This window comes from Lissotriton helveticus, chromosome 3_1 (assembly GCF_964261635.1).
Source record: "Lissotriton helveticus chromosome 3_1, aLisHel1.1, whole genome shotgun sequence".
NCBI classification, from domain to species: Eukaryota; Metazoa; Chordata; class Amphibia; order Caudata; family Salamandridae; genus Lissotriton; species Lissotriton helveticus.
Window position 1 is genome coordinate 1,941,948,774 of NC_136061.1, and position 26,968 is coordinate 1,941,975,741.

Consider the following 26,968-nt stretch of genomic DNA (forward strand, 5'->3'; position numbering starts at 1 on the left):
GGAACCAGAGGCACAAAAACAAGAAAACCATGAAAACCAAGCAGGGAAACAGAGGCACGAAAATAACAAAACCACGAAAACCAAGCAGGGAACCAGTGGCACAAAAAACCGGATCACAAGCAGGGAAACAGAGGTACGAAAAAACTTACCGGCCCAGAGGGGGAAGGGGGGTGAAGTCTCTCGAAGACTTCCTCGGCTGCCGGTGTGAAATCCTGTGGCTGAGAGGCGGGCGGGAAACGTACGCGGCACAGTAAGATAACTGGTAGGACAGTGACAAACTAGGTAGATGTTTCATCTCGTGGGTAGGGTATAAACTACTCTAGCAAAGTGGGCAAGCGGTTCTCAGCTCAACGTGGAATGTGTCAGCTCGTGCCTAATGAACAGTCCTCCAGTCTATTCAGCAAGGTATGCCGGGAGCACACATTCCTCAAATTACATCTAGATATGGCTTGACAAAACAGCAAACTGTCTATATGGGAAGTCGGTACAGACTATTGTCTCCTCCTTGGGTATGGGCACTCCATCACCCTGTCCGCTGGGAGCCCAGATAGGAGGCTGGAAGAGACCACTGTCCTCTGGTTACATCTGAAGGCAGCAGATCGCTGTCAAGTGAGATTTCTTATGATGAACTGCTATAGACCACTAGCCCCTCATTAGGGCTGCACACACCATCCTCCATGAACCCCCTAGTGTGGTCAGCACAGATGATGATGACCGCTGGACACAGCTGATCATCCGGCGATTGGATTCCACTTGGGTGGCCCATAAAGAGAACCTCCTCCTGCCCTCTTTCCGCAGGCAGTGGGGGCTTGCCGGGTTTCACTTCTTTGCTGGCGGTGGCTGGTCTGGATGACGAGGCGGCCCTCACTGGGCTGTCAGCAGTGGCCCCTGCTCCCCATGGTCCTAATGTAAAATTCCAGCCAATGTGAAGAGGAGAGAAAGAAAACAGAAAGAAACGAAAAAACACACCCCTCAATCCCAAAAAGACGGGGCTTGAACGGACAGACGCCCCTCTTGTCCAATGGCTGGCCTCTGTTTAGGAAGCCAGCCAATGGTGAAGAGGGGCGGGTTCAAGCCCCACTCTAGGAGACATAAAGTCTCGGAGCGAGACTGCGCAAGCGCAGCCTACGGTCAGAGACCTAAAAACGAAATAAGGATCAAAGCCTGGAAAGATCTGGAGATTGCAGGCAAGACGAAGAATTGTAGTGCCTTTTGGAAAGTATTAAATCACTCCTTTTTTTCTAGTTAAGACAAACGACAGATAGGCACAGTCATCCCGGTCAATGTTTGGGTTGAGCACTTCTCTAAATTCTTTGACCCAACCAATCAGAAACAGGCACAATCGACCATGGAGGAAATTATGAATGATCACAAGCCTTGAGTCAATGAATCGAAATCAGTGATGCGATCTTGGCAATAGGAAGGAGTCCCTCTGGGAAAGCGCCTGGCCCGGATGGAATCCCTATGAACCTATTTAAAGTGTATCTTCCATTCTGAGTCCCCATAATCATAAATGTCCCAAGACCTGCAATCACGGGCCCACTTGTCCCAATATGGCAAGAGGCACTAATTATTCCTATATATAAAAATGGGGACAAAGGTCCACCTAGTTGCTACCACCCTAATTCACTGCTGGACAGTACTGATACAATCTTGGGTAGGGTAATACAATCTAAACTGGGAAGAATGGGTATTTGAGAACCGGGCAGTGCATTATGTGCAGCTAAGGTTTTACCCAGGCTTGTGCACAGTGGATCAGTGCCTTAATTTATATCTTATTCCCCAAAAATATGTCAGGGCAAAAGAAAGAAACCATGCATTTGGCATTCATGGATCTAACATGTGCCACTGACACTGTGCAATGATCCAGGCTCTGGGACATTATGGAGGGCATGGTGATAGATAGGGCTCTGATAGACTTGCTTTGTCAGCTACAGTGGCAAACCTCTGCAAAGATGCAATATAGTACCAGGGGTGATTTATCACCCAAAATAAATTCTATTGTCGGGGTTCTCCACATCTGTGTGTTAGCCCCTTTTCTTTTTTTACTTTACATAAATGGTTTGGAAGAATTCTTGAGCTCAAAGGGCAGAATCCTGCCCAAGATATGCTCCCGCCTCGTGCCTGTATTATTATACACAGATGACGCGGTGTTACTAGCCAGAACTGCCAATGGGCTGCAGGTTCTTTTGGATGCTTATTGTACTTTCTAGAATGGCCTTGGGCTGTAAACCAACCTCTCCGAATCATTCATAAAGAAATGCGGACCTAAGTTTTTTAAATCTAGGAAATTTACCCTGTGTGGTAAAGAGGTGGCTAAAGTCCAACATTTTACTTATTTGGGAATTCCGTTGGACGTAGCATTTCACTGGAAATTTCTGTTAAAAACATGAGCTCTCCAATTTCAAAGGTCCGTTGATTCAATTTTTCGTTTTTCTAAAACCAGTGAAGGAGCTAGCCCATATTTTTAAAAGTAAATGCCTGTTTGTTGGTACATTTGGAGCTGGAGTGTGGGGGTACGTAGATGTCAGTCTTATACAAAACACTGAAAACACATTTATATTGGCTTTGTCTGTACCACAATCTTCATCCACCATTTTTTGTCATGCTGAGGTTGGCCTTGGCTTCGTGGAGGATTATATAAAACTGCTACCCCTGCTATTGTGGTTAAGAGTGTGGACAAGTCTGGAAGCCCATCCTACGAGTGCTGTACTCGGGTTTGTCTTGCCCTAGTAAGTTTTTTAAACATTCCCTGGCTGACAAACGTTAAGATAAACTTTAACGATTTGAAGGTTCTAGAGCTGTACCTTAATTTTATATTCTTTCGGAGTTTTATAATGCACAAACCTGACCTGAAGATATCAGAGCGCTTTACATGAGCACCAGTTGCCTTACAGATTGACACATTCATTTTTGTCAGGCACAGGGAGATTCAATGCTTTGCCCAGGATCACAGGATGTTGAACGCCCCAGCCGAGACACGAGCCTAGTGCCCCAGCTTTGAGGTCGACTGCTCTAGCCATTAGGCCACATCCTTTCCCCTATCCTGAAAATTCTCAGCACTTGGCACTTTATTCGGTAAAAGGCCGCTTTTTTAAATGGCGCCATAACGCCCGCAAGGCAGAATTATATGCCAGGTAGTCAGGTATACCCCTTAGACCACAATTGTAAGCCCTGCTCCAGAGGAATACCTACAATTCATCTCAAACAAATGGAATTGATTCCTCCTTACAAGGCTGCGCTTTAATCTTGTTCACTTCTTATTAGCCTTCCCTACCCATGGGTTGTGCTTTACATCCCTTTCCATATGCCCTTGTGATTACAGGCCCGGACAGAGCACTATGCACTTTATTTAATTCTGCACGCTTTAACTCTTTGGGTGCTGGTGACGGAACCACTCCGTCACCAGCCACGGACGGGCTGTGCTAATGACGGAGTGGTTCCGTCACAGCCCCGCCGCCACGCATGCGCGGCAGCGTTTTCGCGCCTGCGCTGAGCGTTCTATTGAGCGGGCGGGGCCGTGACGGAACCACTCCGTCACAAGCACAGGGCGCCCGAAGCTCGTGACGGAGTGGTTCCGTCACGAGCATGGCGGTGCCACGCGGCCCCCCTCCGGCCTCAGCTAAGGGGTTAAGCTACCCACCGAAAACGCTCCTGATCCCAATATTACGCAGAACCAACATCAGATCTCATAAGGAAGCATTTTTCTTTTTATAGCAACTAGAGAGCCCCGAGGTGCGTTATGCCGCGATTTATTTTATTAAATGTTCACTACTTACTAGAAATAGAGATTGATATGGAACAATAAATTTGTTATGCTTTTATGATTATCATAATAGTTTATTTTTATTAAGACATAGCAGTCTTTGTGCATGTTATTTGAATTGAGTTTTTAGTCTCAATGATTGTTTTCTTTTAATATATTGTGTCTGCATGTACTATGTACTTTTAAAGCTGTTATTGCAGCCAAATTTAGTTTGACTTGATTTGATATGTATTTTGGGAGCAGAAGTCACTGGATCATATGGAGCTCAAGTAAAAGCAGAACATTACTGTTTTCTCGATTTCTGAATGAATTAGTTCACTTCTACCAACATTAACAATTTCCAAATAGACTAAGCAGAAAACCTTTATTGTATCATGTATTGTCCCCTTCTCTTCTACCACAGGAGGACACAGACATAAAGATAGACTGCATGAACGGGGGCAAACTTCCCTACGCCAAGATCTGCAATATCAGCTTTCCATTCTTCCGGTCGAAGGCTAGGGTAAGGAAACCAAGGGATTATTACTTGACTACACAAGATGTGTGCTTTCTTCAACTCATAGAGTTGCAAGGGTAGGGTGGATGCAGTGCGTCATTGCCTCCAAATACTGTAAAGATTGGACATCATCTCTCAGAATACAAAGGAATGGATCGTCATCTCTGAGTACACCAGCAGGGTTAAATCTTTACTGCTGAGTGCTGTTAGGCTTGTATATTTTAATTTCTGAGTATTTCTCTCATTGAGGTATTGGGGCCCTGTGTTGTTGAGGCATTTGTATGCATGGGTGAGTATCTTGAAAGTGACTCTCTTCTCTACGGGGAGTCAGTAGATGTTCCGTAGGTGTTGGCTGATGTGCTCGTGTCGGGGGATGCCTAGGACGAGTCTGGCTGCGGTGCTCTGTATCGTCTGGAGCTTGCAGAGGAGAGACTTGTTGATGCCGGCGTAGTGGACGTTTCGTAGTCCAATCTGCTGGTTATGAGTGCGTGGGTGACTGTCTTCATTGACTCGGGGGGATCCATTTGAAGGTCTCTTGGAAGATGCGGAGAGTGTTTAAACAGCTAGAAATGACAGCGTTTACCTGCTTATTCATGGAGAGGGAGGAGGCGAGTGCGATGCCGAGGTTTCTGGCATGGTCTGTGGGGGTCGGAGGGCTCCTGAGGGTGGGTGGGCCACCAGAAGTTATTCCATGCTGACGGGGTAAAAAGATGGCTTGAATGACCTGGCTACCATCGAAACGCATCAACGCTGTGTTTTCATAATCTGTGTAGTAGCTGGAACTGCAGATAGAAAAGGAGATACAATCAATCAAGCTCCAGCTCCAGCTAAACATCTCTTCTAACACGGATATGTATTGTATATGACAAAGTGTACTGTCTTTTCATCTGTGTATGGAGTGCTAATTTGAAATATTGTTTTTAGAATTATATACAAAATATGTTTTGTCAATGATTTTATTCATGTTTTATTATGAAATGTTTTTAATATACTAAAATAAAACAGACACATATATTTTTTACACCTTTGTTGTTTAAGCTTTGGGTCAATGACCAGACTCCTCCCTCTATAAGTTTGAGTGTGAGAGCATCAGGATTGCTAGAGTGATAAAGCAAGAAGTAGTACAACACCAAAAGAAGTCTTCACTTTTTCTGTTCAAGAACAGAGATGGCCAGACCTTTTGGAAGATCGTTAACTGCCCTATTTTTAAGAAGTTCAAGGCATCAAAAGTAGATTTGTTATCTCCATACACAAGTGGATAGATTATTTTAGCAAGGTCTACTGTGTACCCTATGAAGACAACGTCAAGGGGCTCTGGGAGGCACTTCTGCCCAAACAAAAGGCTTGCATCTTCAATCCTCGTATCAAAGTCACGATGTTGGTCTAGCGATAAAACAAAGCCCAGTATATACCTCCACTGGGCCCAAACAGTGGCCCAGTGGAGGTATATAAACATAATACTACATTGTGGACCCTAATACTAAAAACTTTGTCAGGGCTGCCATGCAGTGGCGATCCGCCCTACATCCTTCCCCGCCCGCCACCCATTTACCCCCGCCATATTAGTATGGCGGGGGTACCGCGGCGGACGGATAGACCGTCCGCTGCTTTTCCTGCCCGGTCGAAAAGTCGACCGGGCAGAAAAGGGTTTAATATGGTGGCTGTGTCTGCTAGACACCGCCATCCATATTAGCATGTTGGCGGAAACATGCCTTTCTGCCGCCACGGAAAGGCATGCGGATTTTGCTTTTGGGGGCCCGTAGCAGGTCCGCCCGCCATCCTAATGGGCCCCTTAGTGAGCACTAGAAAAGATGTACCCCAACTGGGCAAGGGCCCAATTCCTGTCCTACTGTATGCGGACAATGCAGCCCTGCTGGCCATGACTGCATATGGCCACTAGCGATTTCTTGACAGTTTTACTGGTTTTGTGAGGTACCTGGAATTACCTAAAAATGTAACTAAGTCTTTCACAATGACATGAGGGCCAAAGAATACAAGAATTGGTGCCCACGATGTCGATACCACTAAAGTCGGGTGGGTTAACATTTTTACGAGGTTGGGGCCATACAACAGAAGGCATCAACAACCATTCTCTCGATCTATTGAGGCTCTTCTTAGATTTGCTTCTAAAGGAGGGAACACACCTATACAAGAGTTGTTAACCATTTACAATAGTAAATGCAAGTCTGTGGTCTCCTATAGAGCAGCGGTTTGGGGGCACTCAGGTTGCGCTTCCGCAGCGTGCTGAGAACTAATTTTTGAGACGGTTACTTTCAGTGCCCCGTGGGTGTTCCACCTTTGTCTGCCAGTGAGTTCTGGCTCCCTTACCTCCGAAATCAAACTAAAATATGCCTCTTTTAGTGCTGATCTTCATCTGGGCTTCTCGCAGGCTATATGAAGGAAGTGTTTGCCCCTGGATCAGGCCCTTTCATTGGGCTATCTAAAAGTGGACATGTTGGGAGCTCTTGAGCTGTTCTCAGAATCTATGGAGAAGGTTAAACAACTCTACTTTAATCACTCTGAAAATAAATGTCAGACTGTCGGCCGAATCGTGCACAGCCTCTGTACTCTCTCTCATTCATTTGTTGACATCTAAGGGCCCAGAGCCAGGTCTCCTTCTGGTAAAGAGCCCTCAGCACAGGCCTTATTTGACGTGTTTCAGACTGAATCTAATGCATAATCTTGTCTTGTTCCCTGACAGCCCCTCCCTTTCATGAAGCATCTTTGGTGCCCATGTGAAGCAGTTCAGAACAAAGCACATTGCACTTTGTCTTTATTTTGTACATTATATTGTGCTGATAGGAAACGCTATATATTTCTGATCTTAGGATCTTTGAACATCAAACAGTGTCAGCCAGCAATGATAGCACTGCAGCAGCTTCCAACAGAAATGTGCAGTTTAGCTGTATTTCATTTTATTCTAAGAACTCTGGTTACAAGAAAGTGTTATGGTTGTATAGACCAATGGTAACTGGATGAATAGTATAGAGATGTTATGTCCTTGGTTATAGTTACAAGTTATTCGAGGGACAAACTCCTTTGTGGAGGGTTTAGAGTAAATGATTTGTACTTATATGACTTTTGTAAGTTGACTAAAGACGTTGATTGATTGATTGATGCTCACCCGTACCATGCAAAACTGTCTCTATACTGAGACATCCACAGAGTTCTCATAGTATCCTTCCATTCTGACGCCCACCATGCACCGAGACATTTAAGGAAAACAATGAAAACAGGAGGAGTGAAATAGAGTGATATTGGGTAATTGAGATGTCAGTGGCAGCAGCACTCACTCTTACTCATTCAACGAACGCTAGGAACAAAGGTTAATCACCTTCGTTAAAGTAACCAGCACGCCACTTTTGACTGAGCTGTTTCTGTTTTAGGAGGGAAAGAAGTTTGCACTGCAGCTGCTTATCTTTGTACCTACTCTTTACTCTGCCCAAGTGGCAACCATTCTGTAAGGTTGGGAAGCTTGCTCCAGTACCTGAGGAATGCCTGTCAGAGTTAGAGGGAAGCTTGCACTACATCTGCTGTGATGGGCCAGCTCTTGGAGGAGGGCTGGATGCACTGAGACTGTCCTGATCTGTTCTTCTATGGTAAGGGGGAGAAGCTTGCACTACATCTGCTGTGGTGGGCCAGCTCCTGGAGGAGGGATGGTTGCACTGAAACTGACCTGATCTGTTCTTCTATGGTAAGGGTAGAAACTTGCACTACTGCTGCCTGAGATGTACCTGTTCTGAATGGAGCTCAGCTTTTTCTTTACTGCTGCCACCAGTCCTGTACCTACCCTTTGTGTTAGGGACGCTTGTGTTGCTGTTTTAGGGCCATATGTATCAAGCAGAATTGCATTTGCAAACGCTGAAATTCGCAGAATTTCGGCGTTTGCGATCGCAGTTTTGCCAAATGGTATGTATGAGGCAAATCTGGTTGCAAAATAAGGAATCGCAAAATTTGCGATTCCTTATTTTGCAATTGCATTTAAGGAATCGCAAATTTTGCGATTCCTTAAATGCAATGTAAGAAGCACCAAAAAAGTGCAATTTGGCCTTGAGGAATTGCAAATTACTACCAACTTCAAGTTGGTGGTAATTTGCGATTTCTTTGAAAAATTAACCTTTTTGCATTTTTCAAAGTGCTATGTGGAGCATATACATGCCCTTAGGGCATGTATGTGCGCCACATGTGCACCCATGCTTATTTCAGGGGTGCAACAGGGTGTCCTTTTGACACCCCTGCATCCTTCAAATTGCATTCTCAATTTGCGATTCGCTAATTGCTAATCGCAAATTGAGAATGTCTTCCTATTCATTCCTATGGGCCTATGGGCCCATAGGAATGAATGGGGAGGTATTCCTTAATTGCGAATCGCAATTTGAGATTCACAATTAAGGAATATGTGGGATGCGCAAAATTTATTGCAAATACTACATACATAGCATATTGCGATTCTCAAATAGCGATTCGCTAAAAATCGCTATTTGAGAATCGCAAAATGACTTTTTGATACATATGGCCTTTAGTGTTGCATACTGTCAGAGATCAGGCGCTACAGTCTGTACAGATTCATTCAGGAAAGCAAGCAAAATGCAACCTGGCTATTCAAAGCGACAGCATGGCCACTTTAAGCAATGATCATCTGATGCCAACCCCTCGCCAATGTGCATGACTTATATAGGTTTTCTTCACCCACTGCTTCAAAGAGTACACATGGCAGAAACTGAAACTCAGACTGCACAAGTTTCTCATGAGAAGGAAAAAGGACCGTGAAAAAGATGAAGTGTAACCCATCCAGACACCAAGTTAGTCTTTGTGAATCCTCGTTAGCAGTGCCAAGCACAAGAGTGAGGCTGGAAGTCTCTGAAGTGAGCGATCAGAGCAGGTTATGCGTCACAAGAACACTGCACGAAAAGCAACATGGCGGGACATGAATCAATATGCTTTAGTTTACCGTGATTTCAAACAGTCTGTGTGCGATTCCACACTACAACAATCTTGTTCTTACTTTACGATACATCTTTCCACTCATCTGTGTTCTTTTCATTGCAGGCTGCCTTTCGTTTGGATTTTGAATTCAGCAAAACTCTTTTCAAGCCAACTGCGGAGCTGTATCTCGCTGCCAACAGGTATCATGCCCGTCGTTGTTTTTATTTTTAATGCATGCTTCTTCTATATATGTCCTCGGAGTGACGTTAAAGATTGAAGTCTGAGAGTGTATGGGGTTTGCCACTGATTCTCTGCGTGACGTTACCCCGCTGGCACCTCTGTGCAGCTGGTTTATCAGACTGCCTTAACGAGGCCTCGGCGAAGCTCCCCTTAGAAAGCCTCGTGTTGTAAAACAATGACACGCACGGGCAGTGGACTTTTATCCCAGAGGTGCTTGCAAAATTAATGTACAGTGAAACGGCGAGAGCTGCCGACTTTGGGTCCGGGGTACCAGGTTCGAGTCTCGGCGTCGGTTCAACATCCTGTGATTCTGGGCAAATCACTTAATCTCCCCATGCCTAACAAAAATGCATGTGTCCTTGTGTAATGTAAGTTGTGCTGATGTAAAGTGCTCCAATGCATGTGTCCTTGTGTAATGTACCTGATGTAAAGCGCTCCAATGCTTTCGGGTCGAATTTGCGCTATATAGATTTTTTTTAAATGGCTTAAAGAAAGCAAGTATATCTTTTTATTATCTGAATTGCATTTTAGTGACAGTCTCGAGAAGGAGAGCACCCGGCACGACAACACCATCCTCATGGAGCTGCCTCTGAAGTACCAGGCGGACCTCCTGTTCACCAGGTATTGTATCACTCCTCGACACAACAGGATGCAACTCCTGGCTCAATGTGGGGTGCCACTAGGACCACAGGGGTGAACCAGCCAACACCCAGTCAATGCATAGCCTGACCTGAGAGCCTGCTCAGCTGTACTCAGTGCGTGCACTTGAAGGACAGGGGGACTATGCTTGAGTATGTGATGAAGTCAGTCACTCACTGCATGTCTTTTAAAGATTGAACATGTACATGAGCCTAAACATATGTTTCCCTCAATAATGACACCAATGGATAATGGACAAGTCATGAGCTACCCGTTACCTTTTTCTGGCCTCTACATGTCCCTTGACTACCACCTGCAGCCCACATCTGACGTTCAAACATGATCTATTATGCAACAAGGATCGCATCCTGCGCATGGGAGAAGTGGCAATATGGGTTTTGAGGTGCTTGTATGATGCAATGCGCACAAAGGGAATGAAGGCGCCCATGATCTCACGCCACTGAGTTTGACATCAGAGGAGGCTGAGACTAGACACAGCAGACGGTCCTCGGAGGTGTGAGAAGGTCTGGGCATATGAGAGCGTGGTACCACCTTTGAAGCTGCCCATCAGTATATGTGGGTACACCTGTTCTTATGAGCTTGTGCATAGGAATGTGAGGCTGCGCGGAGCATATGAGGCAAAACTTGGTCCAAAGAGGATATCCTCAGCAAACAAGTCTATGCTTGGACATTTGAAGCAATATTCGGCATATGAGTCTGGGTATAAACTGTTTTACTGTCATGAAGGACTCCACTGGGCATAGACAGCTGTACTTGAACACACTCAGGTCTAATCTTTCCATCACACAGCCTGTTCGGTCACCACACTTGTAGATCAACGTGCCTCATGGCAGCCAATCACAGGAGTGATGAGTGCAACAGGGAGATTGTGATGGCATGGACTCGGTGTGAGCCTCATCCCTATGCCCTCTTTCCTGAAGCACTGTCACCCCAGAATAAGGAAGACCGCACCCCTTGCCGCATACAGGGAGTGAGTGTTTCAGTCAGAAATGGAAATACAAAAGGAAGAGATCCCCTCCCTCCCAGTCGGTGCTGTTCTTCGGGAACCTTCCTATGTCCGACCTGCAGGCTGCTGTGAAACCTCTCCTGTGGAGGCGGGGTGCCGCCGGCAAACATTTGCTGCTCTAATTCGAGACAGTGCAGTGCTGTACACATTGCACATCTATTCACTGGTGAGGCGGGGTGGGACGCAGGGGGGATATACCTCAGACAAATACCTGACAGACTTCCAAAGCCCTAGTTGGGGGGGGAGAGAGGGGTCTCAGACTCTTCTGTTCTTTCCACAGAATCCACAGAAAGGCTGAGACTGATGCTTTCTGGGGCAGCCTCACAGCTTGGCCTGATGGCTCCCAGATATTGAGATCCCGCTCTGCCCTTCTGCTTCCTCAGCCTCTGCCAGAGGGGCTTACACATGTCTCCCAGCTGATGTACTCAGCTGTTTGTGTGAAGACAGCAGGGAACTGAGCTCTCTTCAGAGGCAGGCAGCGCCTGATAGACTCAAAGACAACTGACAGCACAGGGAGGCTCCAGCTGTCATTCCCTGTCGAGGGCTTTCCAGCCAGTTCCTTCTCAGGGCACAGGCTGGTGGGGACACAAAATGCATCTTCCTCACTTTCCTACATCATCATAATACAGACAGTGTACTGCATGCCTGCAACGCGCTATAAACCAGACAGCGTAGAGCAGAGCAAACGCCCAGCATGATGCAGACACTGCATTCAAAGGTCCAGCATTCACCCTAGTGCAGGCACAGGGACCAGCAGAGACGTCCCTCACCAAGGTATAGCATCTTGCACACATGTCCATTACTTACCCTTTTTCAAGCACAGTGTACACGGCAGGCCTCATATGCTCTGCTCTGCGCAGGATCACATTGCCTCATCCCAGTACACACACAGTGTACTGTAGAGCAGTCCCTCACCGAGGCGCACACAGTGTACGCAGCATGTCACTCACTTACCTTTTTGCAGGCACAGTAGTCACATCAGGCCTTGCTGGGTTAGGCATTATGTTATGTTACATTATGTTTATTTCTATTTGTACAGCGCAATATCACCAACAGGTCTCTAAGCACTGGAGCAAGACCCTAACCTGGACCTAACATGTCTGCCGGTATAACTAGAGAAGTGAAAAGAGAGGGGTCCCAGTAGCAATGGAACTTGTAAACACAAAAATGAAAAATAATCAAAGAAACATGACTTGAATCCACACTGTTTTACTTCACAATGGGAATGCGCATTTAAATATGCAATTAATATACACAATAATAAGTCGGTAATTTACATGGTGCCCCAAGAGCAGGAAGGGTGGGAGGTGGTGGTGGTTGTGGGGAGATGGTGAAGGAAGAAGTGAAACTTCAAAAGTGACAGTAAAATCAACAGTTGTCAATCATTTAGCAATGTTACAGACTCTGTACAATGAAATGAGACAAAAATGTTCATGAGTTATTCAAAGGACGCCATACTCCAAGTAGTTCAGTTAATGAAAATAGTGGGGAGTGGAGTTGGCGATGGAAAGTAGACGTGTGTCGACGTTTCGACCCTTTCAGAGGTGCAGACATCAATGGTTGTCTTGCTGGAGGGTCTTCATCAGGACTGGAGGGGCACACACCCTATTTGGTATATAAACATATTTTGTAAGTACGGGACACTAGCCCCTGTAAATAAATAAGCAAACAAAAACACATCACCCCAAAATGGGTAGAAATCAAGGCACTCGTTACAGTCCCATAGGTTATATTGGGACCGTGGATACAGTGAATTACATGCATGTCAAATGAATTGAAGATTGATTGGTAATTGGCGCGTGGAGATAGGCCGTAACGAACAAGGTGGGCGAGTGTGCACCACTGCTTAACATTGATACCGCGTTGGTGGGAGGCCCAGGCAAAATGGGGCTGAGGAAAATACTGCGCCAGCCCAACACAAAATCAGGGAAACGTGGTCTAAATTACCACACTTGTGGGCAAAGGGCAGAGGCTGGTAGGTACATAGTATCCCAGAGGGTTCTGCGGAGTGAACGTAATTATAAAATTATCCAAAAAGTAAAATGAAACACTAAATGGCTGCCAATACCTAAGTGGTCGGGGATACTAGTAAAGGCAACACTCACCGTTTGAGCAACAATGGATGTCAGTGCGTTGTTGGTGAGGGTCCGGGTTACACGTACCCAGGAAAGTGGACTCTACAAAAATAGAATACAGAATCGTTGAGGTGAGCCAAAGGGAGTGCGAGTTACATGAGCAAACCGGAGGGACATGCACTCACCCGATTGCCGTCTTGAAAGAACGTCCGGCTGGGAGAATAGTCCGTGACGAATTGGGCACCGGATAAGGATATATCCGCAAAGGTTGAATCTGGAACAATGAAAGCGGCTCAAATTGAGACAAACTCATGCGACTGATGAGTACAGACTAAGGCAAGCATGGAGGGAGGGGAGCCACTTACCCGAAAGCCGTCTTGCAAATGCGTGCGGCTTGGAGACGGGTCCGTTAGGATCAGGCAAACCCTCGCTCGTGCAGGGATCTGAGGAGGGTGGAATCGTAAAAATACATATGAGCTCAAGAAACCGGTGGATTGGTTACAAGGTAGGGATCAGCGGGAACCGCCAAAAGACGGCTTACCGTTCGCGGACTGAATCCGTGTTTGATCGCGGCAGGCTGTCAAAGTGGCGGCGCCTAGTTCCGGGTATAGTAATGTAACCCTGGTAACCAAGTCATGTGACAGAGTGGGCGGGGATGGGGAGAGGCAGCCGGTCGCATAGCGACATGAACGCCATAGACATAGTCAACACACTGCATAGGTGGTCGAATAACTGGTGTCACATTGAAACCACCCAATTACGCGCGGGAGCATATCCCAATTTTTAAACACATCGAGTGGCAGTGTAAAAAAGAGACGGGGGGTTGATTAGCAAAAAGGGAGGCCAGGAGATGGTCCGCATCCTGCGTGGCAGATAAATTGGCTTCGGGTAATCGGAGAATCACATGGCATTGTAAAGGGTGATGTAGGGTTGATTAATAACAAGGAGACCAAGAAATGGTCCGCATCCTGAGTAACCAATAAGCTAGCAGCGGGCATTCGGAGGATCGAGTGGATCAGTGAATGGAATGTAATAGCATATACAATTGGAGACCCCCAAAAAAGGATCATTTGCATAACTTGGTCACATGCAGAGGTGAAGGTATATCATAAAAAACTCCCAGTCTATTCCAGCGTAATCATAGTGGTAAATCAAGGTGAGACCAAGTAAATAATAGGAATAGTACCAGTGTTCATGGTTGCATGTTGCATATAGATGGAATGCTGTACAGTTAGACAGTAAAGGACACAGACATAGTAAACTGATGGCCAATATATAACCAAACCACATAGGATCATGACCATTACGGGCGTACCTCACACATGCGGGTAAAGGCCCTTGGCACTTGCAATAAGATATCTTAGAGTGATCGGGGCGTACCTCGCGCATGCGGGTAAAGGCCACTGAACATTAGATAGAGATACTGCTCAAGTTAACGTGGCTAATTGTGAGAAAGAACTGTCCTGCTCGTTGAGCCCTGATTCAATGGAGTCAAAGGTGAACATCCATTTGAGTTCACGAGTGTTGAGGATGCTGGAAATGCTACCACCCCGAGGTCCCAAAGATGCTTTCTCAATGATAACCCACTTTAAACTCTCTGGTGAGTGACTTGCGGAGGAAAAATGGGCAACCAAAGGTGCGGTTAGTACTTGGCAACGAATTCTGCTCATGTGTTGAAGTATCCTTGTTTTCGCTTTCTGCTGAGTCTGTCCTATATAGATCAAGTTGCATGGACAGAGAATGGCATAAATAACGTTGACCGTGTTGCAATTAGTTTGACTCTTTAGCTGAATTTTGTGATGGCGATAAGTGAACTCTTTAGTCTGTATTGTGCTGTCACAGGCTTTGCACCCCCCACATCGGGAGTGTCCCAGGATGGGAGGGAGGTTCCACATAGTCCTGATGGTGGGCGCCTCCGGTGTCTTAAAGAGGGAGCGGACAACATGGTCTTTAATACTCCTTGCTTTCTTGAAAGCATGTAGTGGCGGGTCTTTGTGTTGGATATCGTCAGATATCAGTTCCCAGTGATTGTTTATGATCCGTTTGATTTGGTTACTTTTTGTATTAAAGGTTGTGACACATACTATTCTGTGTTCTGTTTCATCTTTGTTGGTTTTGGGAATGAGCAGCTCCTCACGTGGATAAAACCAGGCCCTCTTCCTTGCTCGTTTAACCAGTTGTTTAGGGTAGCCACGACTAAGGAGTCTCTGTTTGAGTTCTTCGGATTCAATGAAATATTGGTCCTTGATGGAGCAATTGCGGCGTAGGCGTAAAAATTGCCCAAAGGGCAAATTATCCCGCAATGCTCGAGGGTGATGACTGCCGTAATGCAGCAAAGAATTTCTTTCAGCTGGTTTTCGGTATAATTTGGTCAACAAATGGCCTTCGTTCTCAAAGATGGTAAGGTCCAAGAAATTGATTTGATGCTTATCAGATTGGATTGTAAATTTTAGAAACTGGGATTGGACGTTCAACCAGTCAAAAAACAAAATCAATTCTTCTGAGTTCCCTTGCCATATCGTTAGGATGTCATCTATATATCGCATCCAGAGACCGAGATGGTCTCTGAATGGATTGATGGAGTTTAGTACCGTGTCTTGTTCGAAAGCCGCCATGTATAAAATGGCTACATCCGGGGCGAAGGGAGCTCCCATGGCAACTCCAGATGTTTGCATATAGAATTTGTCCTTGAAAACAAAGAAATTCTTGGTCATTGCAATGCGGAGCAGATCCACTATAAATTCAGTTGGTACTTGAAACGGAGTGGGTCGTTGGTTCAAGCAACGCGTGATGACCATTAATGCTTCCTGTTGGGGAATGCACGTGTACAGTGACACGACGTCGCATGTGGCCAAAAGTTGGTTGTTGGCATCAAACGGTAACTCTTCAACAATATTTATAGTGTGCATTGTGTCACGCAAATAGGCAGGAGAGGCCTCTGCAATGGGCTTTAGGAAGAAATCAATGTATTTGCCCAGGGGTTCTAAAATAGAGCCACATCCGGATACTATAGGTCGGCCGGGGGGGTCGACCATTGATTTGTGTATCTTAGGTATTGTATAGATAGTAGCCAACCGTGGGTGTGGTTTATTCAGAAAGTTGAACTCCAATTCGGATAAAAACCCTTGCTCCAGTCCAGCTTGTGTTATTTCTAGAATTTCCAATGCAATAGCTTGGGAGGGGTCTGATCTTAGTAGACGGTAGCTGGTTTCGTCATTTAATTGGCGGAGGATTTCTGATTCATATGAGCAGGCCTCCTGAATCACAATGGCGCCACCCTTGTCAGCCGGCTTGATGACAAGTGTAGTGTTCTGAGACAAAGATTGCAAGGCCAATTTTTCTTTTTTGCTGGTATTGAATCTGGTGTAGTTATTGGTTCCCAGAAGTTGCAATACATCACGTAGTACAACCGATTCGTAGGCCAGAATCTTGTGTGACATAGCACTGCTGAAAGGAACGAAGGTTGAGGGAGGTCGCAGACCGGTTACCGATGCTGGTGCACTGGGTATTGTGTTCCGGAAGAAGTACTTTAACCTGATTTTCCGGAAGAATTTGAACAATTCAGTGCGAATGATAAACGAATCCGGATGACTGGTAGGGACAAACGATAATCCCTTCTCTAATATTCGGATTTCATCGTCATTTAAAGTTTGTTTTGATATATTCACAACCGGGCCGGATGTGCTGGGGGGAGCTCCTCCAAGAAGTCTTAAACGAGGATTTGATGCTGCCTCCAGGTGTTTATCACGTACTACCATCTGTACGTTTTGTTGCAGGTGACACGTTCCCCATGTGGAGGTTCCGACTGGAAGTGGACTTGTTTTTGTTGTTGCTGGCCCGGTATAACTAGAGAGACTTAGCCAAATGCCTGAGCGAACAGAATGGTCTTAAGTTTTCTCCTGAACGGGAGTAAGGTGATTTCCCTGCGCAAACTATCTGGAAGCTTGTTCCAGAGCTGGGGAATCACGACTGAGAAGGCGTGTCCCCCAGAAAACTTTTATCAAAACACGGGCATGCCAACAGGCTTGCCTCAGATGACAGGAGGCATCGTCCTGGCACATATTTCTTCAGGCGATCTTTAATGTAGTCAGGTGCTGCTCCATAGAGGGCTTTGTGTGCAATGCACAAACCCTTAAACCCAACCCTCTGCTTAATTGGGAGCAAATGGGGTTGTTCTATCAGAGGAGTGGCATGTGCTCTTCTTGGAAGTTTAAAATCAGTCTTGCCGCGTCATTCATAGCCACCTGAAGTTTCCTCAATAGTGTAATAGTGTGTCAGGTAACCCTATATATACTGCGTTGCCGTAATCCAGGTGTGACACAATTAGAGCCGACACAACCGTAAGCATTGTTGAAAGTGACAGCAAAGGTACAAGTTTCCGGAGTTGCCTCATAAGGCCCACACAACTCCCAACTATAGCGGTCACCTGGTTGGTCAATGTTAACCTGGTGTCCAACCTGATACCCAGGCTCTTCACATGTGGTGTCGGTGTTAGGGTAGTACCTAGCTCTTGTGGCTAGAAGGAATTGGACCAGGGGTTGAACTCCGCTGTAATAGCAAGCACCTCCGTCTTGTCAGGATTTACCTTTAATGAGTTCTTGATCATCCAGTTTATAGTTAACCGGAGTATATTTATCAGGTATTATGAGCGAGTCTGAGTAATATCAGGAACCATAAATATTCTGGGCTTTATCAAGAGTCTCGGGCGAGCCTGGGTATTTTCAAGGGACCTATATCTGCATGTCACAGAGCCTAATGTGTGCAAGAACATTATCAAAGACTGAAAAGGTTTGGACTTACCAAGTGCGCACCAGCCTAGACTATAACAAGAGGTGACTGACCTTTAAGATTTACCAAAACCTTCTAAGTTGGCCTTAGCACTACCAGTGGGCTGAATTAGTTTGGGCATTATAGAAAACTGAGTCGGGCTGAATCTTATCAAGGGCTGAGAAAGTTTAGGGCTCATGCAGACAACCTTACATGTACCTGAGAGAGGCAATGGCCTGCTGTGAATACTGTACGCTTAAGTATTATGTAGAACTAAGGGGCATATTTAGAAGGCCCCTGCGCCACAGGTGCGTAACTTTTTTTGACTCTCCAGTGGTGCACAATGCTGAGCCTTATTTACAAGGCCACGCAAAGTCACCCTGCGTGACTCTTCATGGCCTTGTAAAAAATGGCCCCCTTTTACACATTAATCTGCATGAAAGTGGTGGGCCAAGGGAGTCCCCATGGAACACCACGGATTCTGATGCATTTCCAGATTTACAAGGTGTCGTAAAACTGAAAATGCATCATATTCTAATGCCTCCCTATGGAAGGCAGTAAGGTGGTGCAACAAGGAGAAATAACTTTATTCCTCTCCGTTTTTTGCTATTTCTATGTGTGCTGCAGAATGCAGCAAACATACAAGAAGGAAAACGCCATCAATAATTGTTTTTATGCAGGAAGGTGGCTCTTCCTGCACACAAAACAATCATTCCTGCAATAATTTCTCCTCGTTTTTTCCTCTTTCCTTTCCATTTTGCAGCACATATAGAACGAGGAAAAAGCCTCCTTTCATTGTTTTTGTACAAGTATGTGTCCCTTCCTGCATAAAAACAATCATGTCAACAACACAGACACCCTTGCACCATCGTGCAAGGGTTCCTGCTTTGGTGCTCAGCTGCAGTTTGTGCACCAGCAGAAAGAACAGGAATGCGCCATATTTTGTAGGTATGGCTCATTCCTGTACTTTTCTTTTAACGTACAGCATTGCAGCTAGAAGGCTTGCTGCGCTGCCCTATGCCAAAATATTGTAAATATGCCCCTGAATGTGCCTGCCATTTTATTTCATGTGATCATTGTCAAAAGATTACCACTTCTCCTCATGTCATCATGCTAGGGACTGATTTGGATATGATAAAATTCTGTGTGTTTTTGTGATGGAATATAGGCATGCAGAGGATTCTTGATAATAGGATTTTTTTCCATGCTTCTAACAGGCACTCGAGTTTGGACCGCTGTGAGATAAAGTCCAAGAGTTGCATGGAGCAGACGGACAGCATCACAAAGCCTTTTAACTGCACTTTCAAGGTACTGGAAATCCCTATGATAGACCTAGAGGGTGGAGAAGGCTGAAAAATGTGTTTGAAACGGAATCCTCTTTGTAAACATAACCATAGCACCAAATCTAATACCCCGATCCTATGTGAGAGAACCACATATTAAAGTGAAACCTGTAGGTGTTGTATAGAACATCAGTTGGTGATGGACATATATAGACTAGATCAGGATACTGCTGTATTTACTGCAGGTCCAGGGAAATTGCTACGTGGTGGTAGAGCTGTGGCTTTGTCCTGTGGCGTGCAGTCACCAGTGAATGTATATGAAGAGCTGTGGGATTGTGTCTTTCGCCTTCAGCTAACAGTGTAACCACTGAAAGCTCTGAGTACCCTGCAGCAAACAGTGTAGGTGAGTGGTGTTTAATGGCACAGTGTGTGGTACAGTATGATGTACAATGTATGTGTTCTCTAGAGCTCTCAAATACACTATGGGGCATATTCTCAAGGACTTATCGACGATTTATTAGCAATTTAGTGCCGCAAAAGTGGCAATAAATGTATCGCCCCAGTCTCAAGCTGGTGCAAACTGCAGATAACGCCAGTTATCGACGACAACCTGCAGTATGAAAGGGAGCTCAGCCCAGAGCCACATCTGAAGACCAGTTAAAGGTAAAGAAGAGCTACAAGGGATTTTGTTTGTTTGCTACTTAAGGATAATTTACCAGCATAAGTCTAAAGGGTTAGTTGTGGCAAATCTAACCCAACTGTATCCATAGGATAACAACACAGTTTCTTATATCAGTACAACATTCACAAAAACAAAAAATGGAAGGAAGAGAGGAAAAGATCACACGGGAAATTTATATTTGAAAAGGTATTGTATTGAATAAATCACAGAAATGAATTTACGGGGATATAATTGACAAATCAATATAAGCAAAAAAAGTTATGGATAGATGTACAAATAAATCCACAAATCAATACATAACAGTTCATCAACTCCTTTGTTTGTTAAAGTGTAGCCAAGTCCATTGCTGAACAAAGGTATATTCTTTGAAAGATGAATTTCATTGGAGATGATGATATGGTCGACGTTTCGGTCTTTTGGTGCAGACGTCTATAAGACCATCATCAGGACTAATATATTTGCAAAGGTTGCCCCTTAACACAGGGCCAGGAGTAGTCAGGCCAAAAGAACACTGAAGTACGTAAATCACCTTGGTGGTTTTTTTCTGGAACAAGGATTCTTATATTCAAGATTTTGAACTGTAAGTGGTTTGTGCTTCATTCGTCGCAACACCACTTCTAAGTGCACGATTTATTTCTATTTCACACGCAGCGGCGGTCTCAAAATATCACTCGTCGGCATTGGTTCACATCGGGAAGACCAACACATGTCATGGAGCTACTGATCATGCAGCTCGGAGACCCAAGAGGGCCACAACACCCACGGCCACCACCCCCAGGACCCCCCTGGACCATCCCCCAGACTACCACCTAGGCAGCACAGAACAAGACAGCAGACATTCCTAAAACGCACCGGCCTCAGAGGCTCAACGCCAGAGGATACCATTGCCCACTACAGGCTCAAAGGGACAACCACTCTCCGCATCCTGACCCACATTGCCCACAGGCTGATGGTACCAACAAAGCGGACAGCCAACATCCTGCTGGCTGTGCCTCACCTTTTGGCATCTGGTACCTCCTAACCAACAACAGCCAGAGTCAGAGGAGGCTCACCGCCAGCCCTATCAAGCTTCCTCACACATGTCTTGGATGCATGTCCACAAAAGCAACGGCAGGCTCCTGGATCCGCACCACATGCTAGTTTAAATTCGTAGTGTTCCTGCGCAACCAACCCCAATGCCAACCGTTGCTTGATGCCTCTGTGCTCCAGATCCAAGATTGTAGTCACTGAAATGGGGGCGCGCCAGGTCATGAAGTCCAGTAGTCAACAGTAGTGTAAAAACAGTTCTTTATTACAAATACATAAATCAACAATACGAAAAGCACAGCCAACGTGTTCCATTCCCAACAGGGAACTTCATCAGGGCAAAGTGTGGATTCAATTAACTGCATATGCTGCGGGAACTCCCCAATACAATTCCATATTACGAAAGTCAGTATTCAGAAACCTGTTGGATAAATGATGACAATGGTCAAGCGTCCGTATGGTCACAAATGTATTCTAGTACAGTGTATTGCACTTGGACAAACCGGAATGCTTACAGGTATAATTAATCCTGCATAAAAAACCATAACAGAAGTTTGTGTGTATGAAGGTTACGGCCACACAAACTTCTGTTACGGTCTTAATATGCACGATTTATCATACCTGTAAGCATCACTTTTTGTATCAGCTTGATACCCATGCACCTTCACTTCCCCCCCACTGCGCATGAACAGCTGTAAACCAAGCAAGGGAACTACGCCATAGCTGGCTTCCCGCACGTGTCGGGGACAATTGACTGCACGCATGTACTACTTGTGCACCCTGCCAACACTGCACACAATCACCGCAACAGAAACCACACATTCCATCAATGTGCAGGCAAAACTGGACCACCGGGGCCTGTTCACCAATGTCGTCGCAAACTTCCCAGGCAGTGTGCATGATTACTACATCTTCCGCAAGTCCATCACCAACCAGTGCTTTGAGGATGGCATCTATGGAAATGCACTGCTCGTCGGTAAGTACCAACCCACACCACACACCTCAACTCCACAATCATACAACTCACTACTGTAGGAATGCACACGTTACAAAATCACATACAACATGCCAATTTACATGCTCAACTACCAGACACGACAACTAAAGTGGTAACTGTGGCCAGCCATGTAGGCAAACCATCCATGGCATGGCACCTCTACCACACAATTGCAGAATGTGGCCAGAGGTGGGAACCAAGTATATGCAAAGGAGGCAAGTGACCCATCAATGAGAATGTACACAATGCCAAGTGTGGCTGTGATGTGCGGGACAGACTTCAGTATGCAGAGCACAACATGTCCATGTGGACATATACTGCAGGTGTTAGTAGTGTTGTGGACAGTGGACGCAAACAGGTCACCTCAGGCAGTGTGAATGACCTTGGACATGTAGCTTTGTCATCCCCCCCGTCAGCGTGAGTGGAGTGGCCTTGGTCAGCGTATGTCGTGAATAAATAGCCCGGGGCTCTGGGCGTGGTTCAATTTCGGGATGGCCACCAAAGTAACTTCTGCTTGTGTCTCTGTGTCCGCAATATCCTGTCCATAGGCCTACACACACGTGACCAACACCCTTCAATGGCCAGATTTACACTGGAGACGAGGTGGCTACACCCCAGCCAACCCGTGCACTTCTCGTCATCGCAAGCAGGGCCGTGTTTGTCAGGGCGGTGCCCCTCACCCAGCCACAAGGCCGCCACCGTGACCGGTGGTGCCTGCACAATCCTGTACGCCTGCTGCACCCCAGCCCTGGTCCCCAGACCCGTTCGCTGCCCAGCGATGACTGGCCGCCCCTGCGCACCCAGGCATCAATGCTCACCTGCCGCCACCAGCGTGTCTCCAAGAGGGCCCACCAAGTGCCAGCGCAACCAGCCGATCGCTGGATTCCGCGCCACAGGCCCCCAGCACACCCTGCGGCACCGCACCGCGGAGTCATGTGTGTGCTGACTGCTGCCTTCGGCGTACACTGCGGTCCAGCAGGGCTCTCAGTTCAAATCGAATCTTGATTGTCAGGATAGTGTATTGAGGCCTACGCATCATCGCAGGCTGCACACCCGCTCAGCTCTTTGCAGTGCATCGGATGCCTCCAACTCTGTGCACCGCAAGTCATTGTCCTGTGGCGGTAGGCCCGTGCCGGCCGCAGTGCGTCGGGTACCACCAATTCTGTGCGTCACAGGTCATGGACGAGGATTGGGTCTTGTGGTGCGGATGCCATCATGTCACCTCCGGCAGTGCGGAATGTGATGTGGTAGGCCCCTTTTATTGGCAGGGTCACATGTCCTGTGATGCCTGTGCTGGATGGGTGTGGTGTCATTGTAAACCAGCCCTCAGGGAGTGGCTGTGGCATGCTGTCAACTAGACTAGTGATCAGCAGATTACCACCGGGAAGACCTGGGACATGTATCTTTGTCATCCCCCCCCTGTAAGGGTAGGCGGAGTGGGCTGGGCTGGCGTATGCCTGTCCAGCATAGGGGTGTGAACAATGAGCCCGGGGCTCCGGGCGTGGTTCAGTTCTGGGCTGGATAAGTAAGTAACTAATGCATGTGTCTCTGTTGTAGTGTCGGCGCCACCCGGACCGCAATCGGCATTGTTGCACCCTGTGACTCAAGTCCCACAACATGGGCAACATGGACATAAGGGGGAATCACTGCCCCTACATACATCCATACTTTCATACTTGAATGGTCATAGACATGACACATCTGTGTGAATTTGAATGTTTTATTCACATTCAGTGGAGTGTTGAAGCTGGAGCAGTACAGGGCCATGAAACCCCACTTCACATTGTTGCCCCGTGGAGGGCCAACCAGAGTCGTTAAGGGAATGACAAGTTCATTAGAAGAGGAAGAGTTCAGTCTGCAGTCTGATTGCTGTGTCATTGGTAACCAAACAGAATATGGCAATCCATGTTTAGGTCCAAGGTGAGTGTCACAGAGTATATCGGGGGACAGTGGAAGGTGACGATGCAGAGGGCAGTACCAAGCAGAAACAGGCCATATGGCAGAGATAAATGCTACGGCGTCCTTCTTACCACTGAGGCAGAATCTTCGTCCTCTGATGTATCATGTGCCTCACATGTGGGTGGTGTTGTTTTGTCTGCATCACTGTGTGGCAGTGACACATCAGGGGCCGGAGGTGGAATGTCTGCCGCACTGTGTGGCACTGACACTTCAAGGGGCGGAGATGTGGATGGAGTGGTAGAAGCAACATTCATCCACGCCAGGCCTTGTGGCAGCAATGCCATAATGAGGACTGCAGGGCATGGAAGAACCCAGCTACCTCTCGCTGGTGTGCAGTCGTGGCAGCCATTCTTTCCGCCTGCACACGCTCGAAGTTCTCCATGATCCTCCGCATGTATCCAACTCCCGGCTGACATTGCTGGAGCCCGTCTGACTAGACAGTTGTTCTTGTCTCAGAGTCAGGACTCCAGCTATGTCAGCCATGGATCATTGGAGAGCATGGAGCGGACTGTGGGTGTCCGTTAGGGACTGTGAGTGGTCCCTGATGGGACTAAGACACCCACGTATGGCATCTAGATTGTTTGCATGAGGTCGTACCCCACCCGCACCTGTTCAGCCATCTTCTCCTGGCAACCCAACACATGGCATTGGAAGGCCATGTGTTGTTCGTGGGGGTCCTGGGAGGCAGCAGTGGTGGTGGGTGCTTCCTGCTGTGTGGTCTGTGCAGGGGGTGAGGTCTCCTCGATACAGCTGGGCTGCCCTGCTCCTGGAGGTGGGGTGCCCGAAGCTGTCCATGAGTTCTTGGAGGGCGTCATTGTCAAAGGTGTGGAGGTCCTCTTCGTCATCAGTGAAGGGATGTTCGGTCTGCTCTGCAGGAGGTGTTGATTTTCCATCTGCAATGTGAAGGGGAGATGCAGTTTAACATTGTGTTCACATGTAAGTTGACGCATTGTACAAGTTTACATACAGCCTGCTGTGGTGGGAAAGTAGACATTTAGACAACATCACTTGTACATTATCCTCTAACATTTCACTATTATGCCAATTGTGATTGGCCAGTTTCTACACACAAGCGGCACCAGTTGTGTCCTCTGTTCTGTTGTGAACGTGTTACCGTTTGTACCACATTGTTGTCAATGTTGATGTGCTCTGCATGTTATGTGTGTGTGCTGCATTTTGGGAGAGTCGCCACTGCAGTTCTGATTTTTCAGGCGGTGTGCCTTTTACTTCTGTTCTTATACAGTGCTGAGATGTTGCATACTTGGGTACATTGGGCTCTTGGTGGGAGTTGGGAGTCTGGGGTATGGTTTGTCCGCAGGTGTTTTGTTGACGTCGGGTTGTTTCTGCACGTGGATGTGTCAGAGTGTGACCTGCTCCTTTACGGATGTGGTTCAAACTCAGCCACCTCAGTGATGTGGCATGCAACATGTCATGATATATTGACTGCAGCAATGCCAATCATCATGCAGTGTCACTTGCATTGTCAGTGTTTCTCACAGACACACCGCTTTGCTGGGTTTGGCACATGTGAATGGGTTGGTTGTGAGATTGGTGATGTGTGGGAAGGGCCCCCTCTGGGCACCTTGTAAACAGGGGCCTACTGGCTGTTTCTAGGTGTGCAGCAGTGTGCCAACGGGATAAGGGACATGATCTAGAGTCATTGCGGGTGTGCACTGTGCTATACTTAATTGTGCATGTGTGCAATTGTGCTCATCTTCCCCGTCCCGCTAGTCCCTGGTCGTTACTCACCCTGTTGCTGTTGTGTCCGGTCATTTTGAGCAGTGTCCGGTTCCCCAAGTCCTGCCTCCATCTCCACACTGATGACTGTGGCCACCATTTCCTTGATCTCAACCAGCTCCTCCTGTGGCACTGGACTCCCACCTCCAGTCTGCATTGCTGCCTTCTGGTTGTTGCTGAGTTTCTGCTTGGTTTTGCGCTTCACATCATTCTAGCACCTCTTGACCTCTTCCATTATCCTCCTCAGCACTACGACTACATTCACATTGTGAACGATGGACTGCCATATTCGATTTTTTTGTTGCCAATGACACAGTGGAGGTGACGAACAGTAGTTGATGGTGTTCTATGACCTCCGTAATCAGGATCCTGTTTTCCTGCGGACTGAACCACGTCTTCTTCTTCTTCTTCTTCTTGCCCTTCCCTGATCCCGAGGTCCCAAGCTGGTCCTCCGTGGGGCTTGTTTGGTTCTGGTTGTCCTCTGTACTTGCTCCGGCTAACTCCATTGTGCTTCGCAGTTGTTTTGGTTTTGTTTGTGGGTTTTTTTCTACTTATATAGTGATTTTTCCTGCCTAATGTGTGTGAATTGCAGGCCTAGCACAGATTATCAATGTTTTTTTTTATCACGGTTGGGCCCATCTCAACTTTTTTCACGTTCCGGTTTAGATTTTTATCGCCGTCCTGGTGATTTTATCGTGGACATTTGACGCTTTATCTGGAAACTATCGCATGTTACCACCATGTTGTGAATAGGACATTAACACAGAGTTATTATCCCGCGACAGCCGGCGATATGAAACATTGCGGTAACCTATGTTGGCAATGATTATCGCACGTTCTTGAGAATATCCCCCTATGTATTTCTAGAGCTCTGGAATAGACACATATATATTTATATATATATATATATATATATATATATATGTGTATACATATATATATGCGTGTGTGTGTGGGTGTATTCGAGAACTCTGTAAAACACATACATTTCATACATTTCCTCTCTCTTTATATATGTGTGTGTGTGTATATATATATATATATGAGAGAGAGAGAGAGAGTCCTCTTAGCATTCGTAGACTGCAGTGGAAATTATGGTATGAATTATTGCAGGGTCGTTTAGGTCAATTTGGTCAAACCTAGAATTTAAGGGGTTCACAGAACCACAGAGGCTCATACCGGTGCCTCAAATGGACATGGAACAGACTCAACAGTCAGACAGTGACATATAACAATCCTCAGCATGCATAGTCAGGAGGTATTAGAGGGAGCGAAGCTCGCATGGTAGGAGAAAAGTCTGAGTCGCACTAAAGAAGATGCAGAGGTTAAGTAAGAGCTTAAAAGTGGG

General features: G+C 46.5%; 1 protein-coding gene across 1 annotated transcript in view; it reads left to right on the forward strand.

Annotated features, from left to right (window-relative positions):
• Window positions 1-26,968, forward strand: part of ITGA11 (integrin subunit alpha 11) — a 603,504-nt gene that overhangs the window by 479,032 nt on the left and 97,504 nt on the right. Inside the window, exons 21-24 of the mRNA XM_078683461.1 lie at window positions 4,170-4,268; window positions 9,312-9,388; window positions 9,960-10,049; window positions 19,154-19,244. Of these exons, the coding sequence (XP_078539587.1) occupies window positions 4,170-4,268; window positions 9,312-9,388; window positions 9,960-10,049; window positions 19,154-19,244 (357 nt within the window). The remainder of the gene's footprint in view (window positions 1-4,169; window positions 4,269-9,311; window positions 9,389-9,959; window positions 10,050-19,153; window positions 19,245-26,968) is intronic.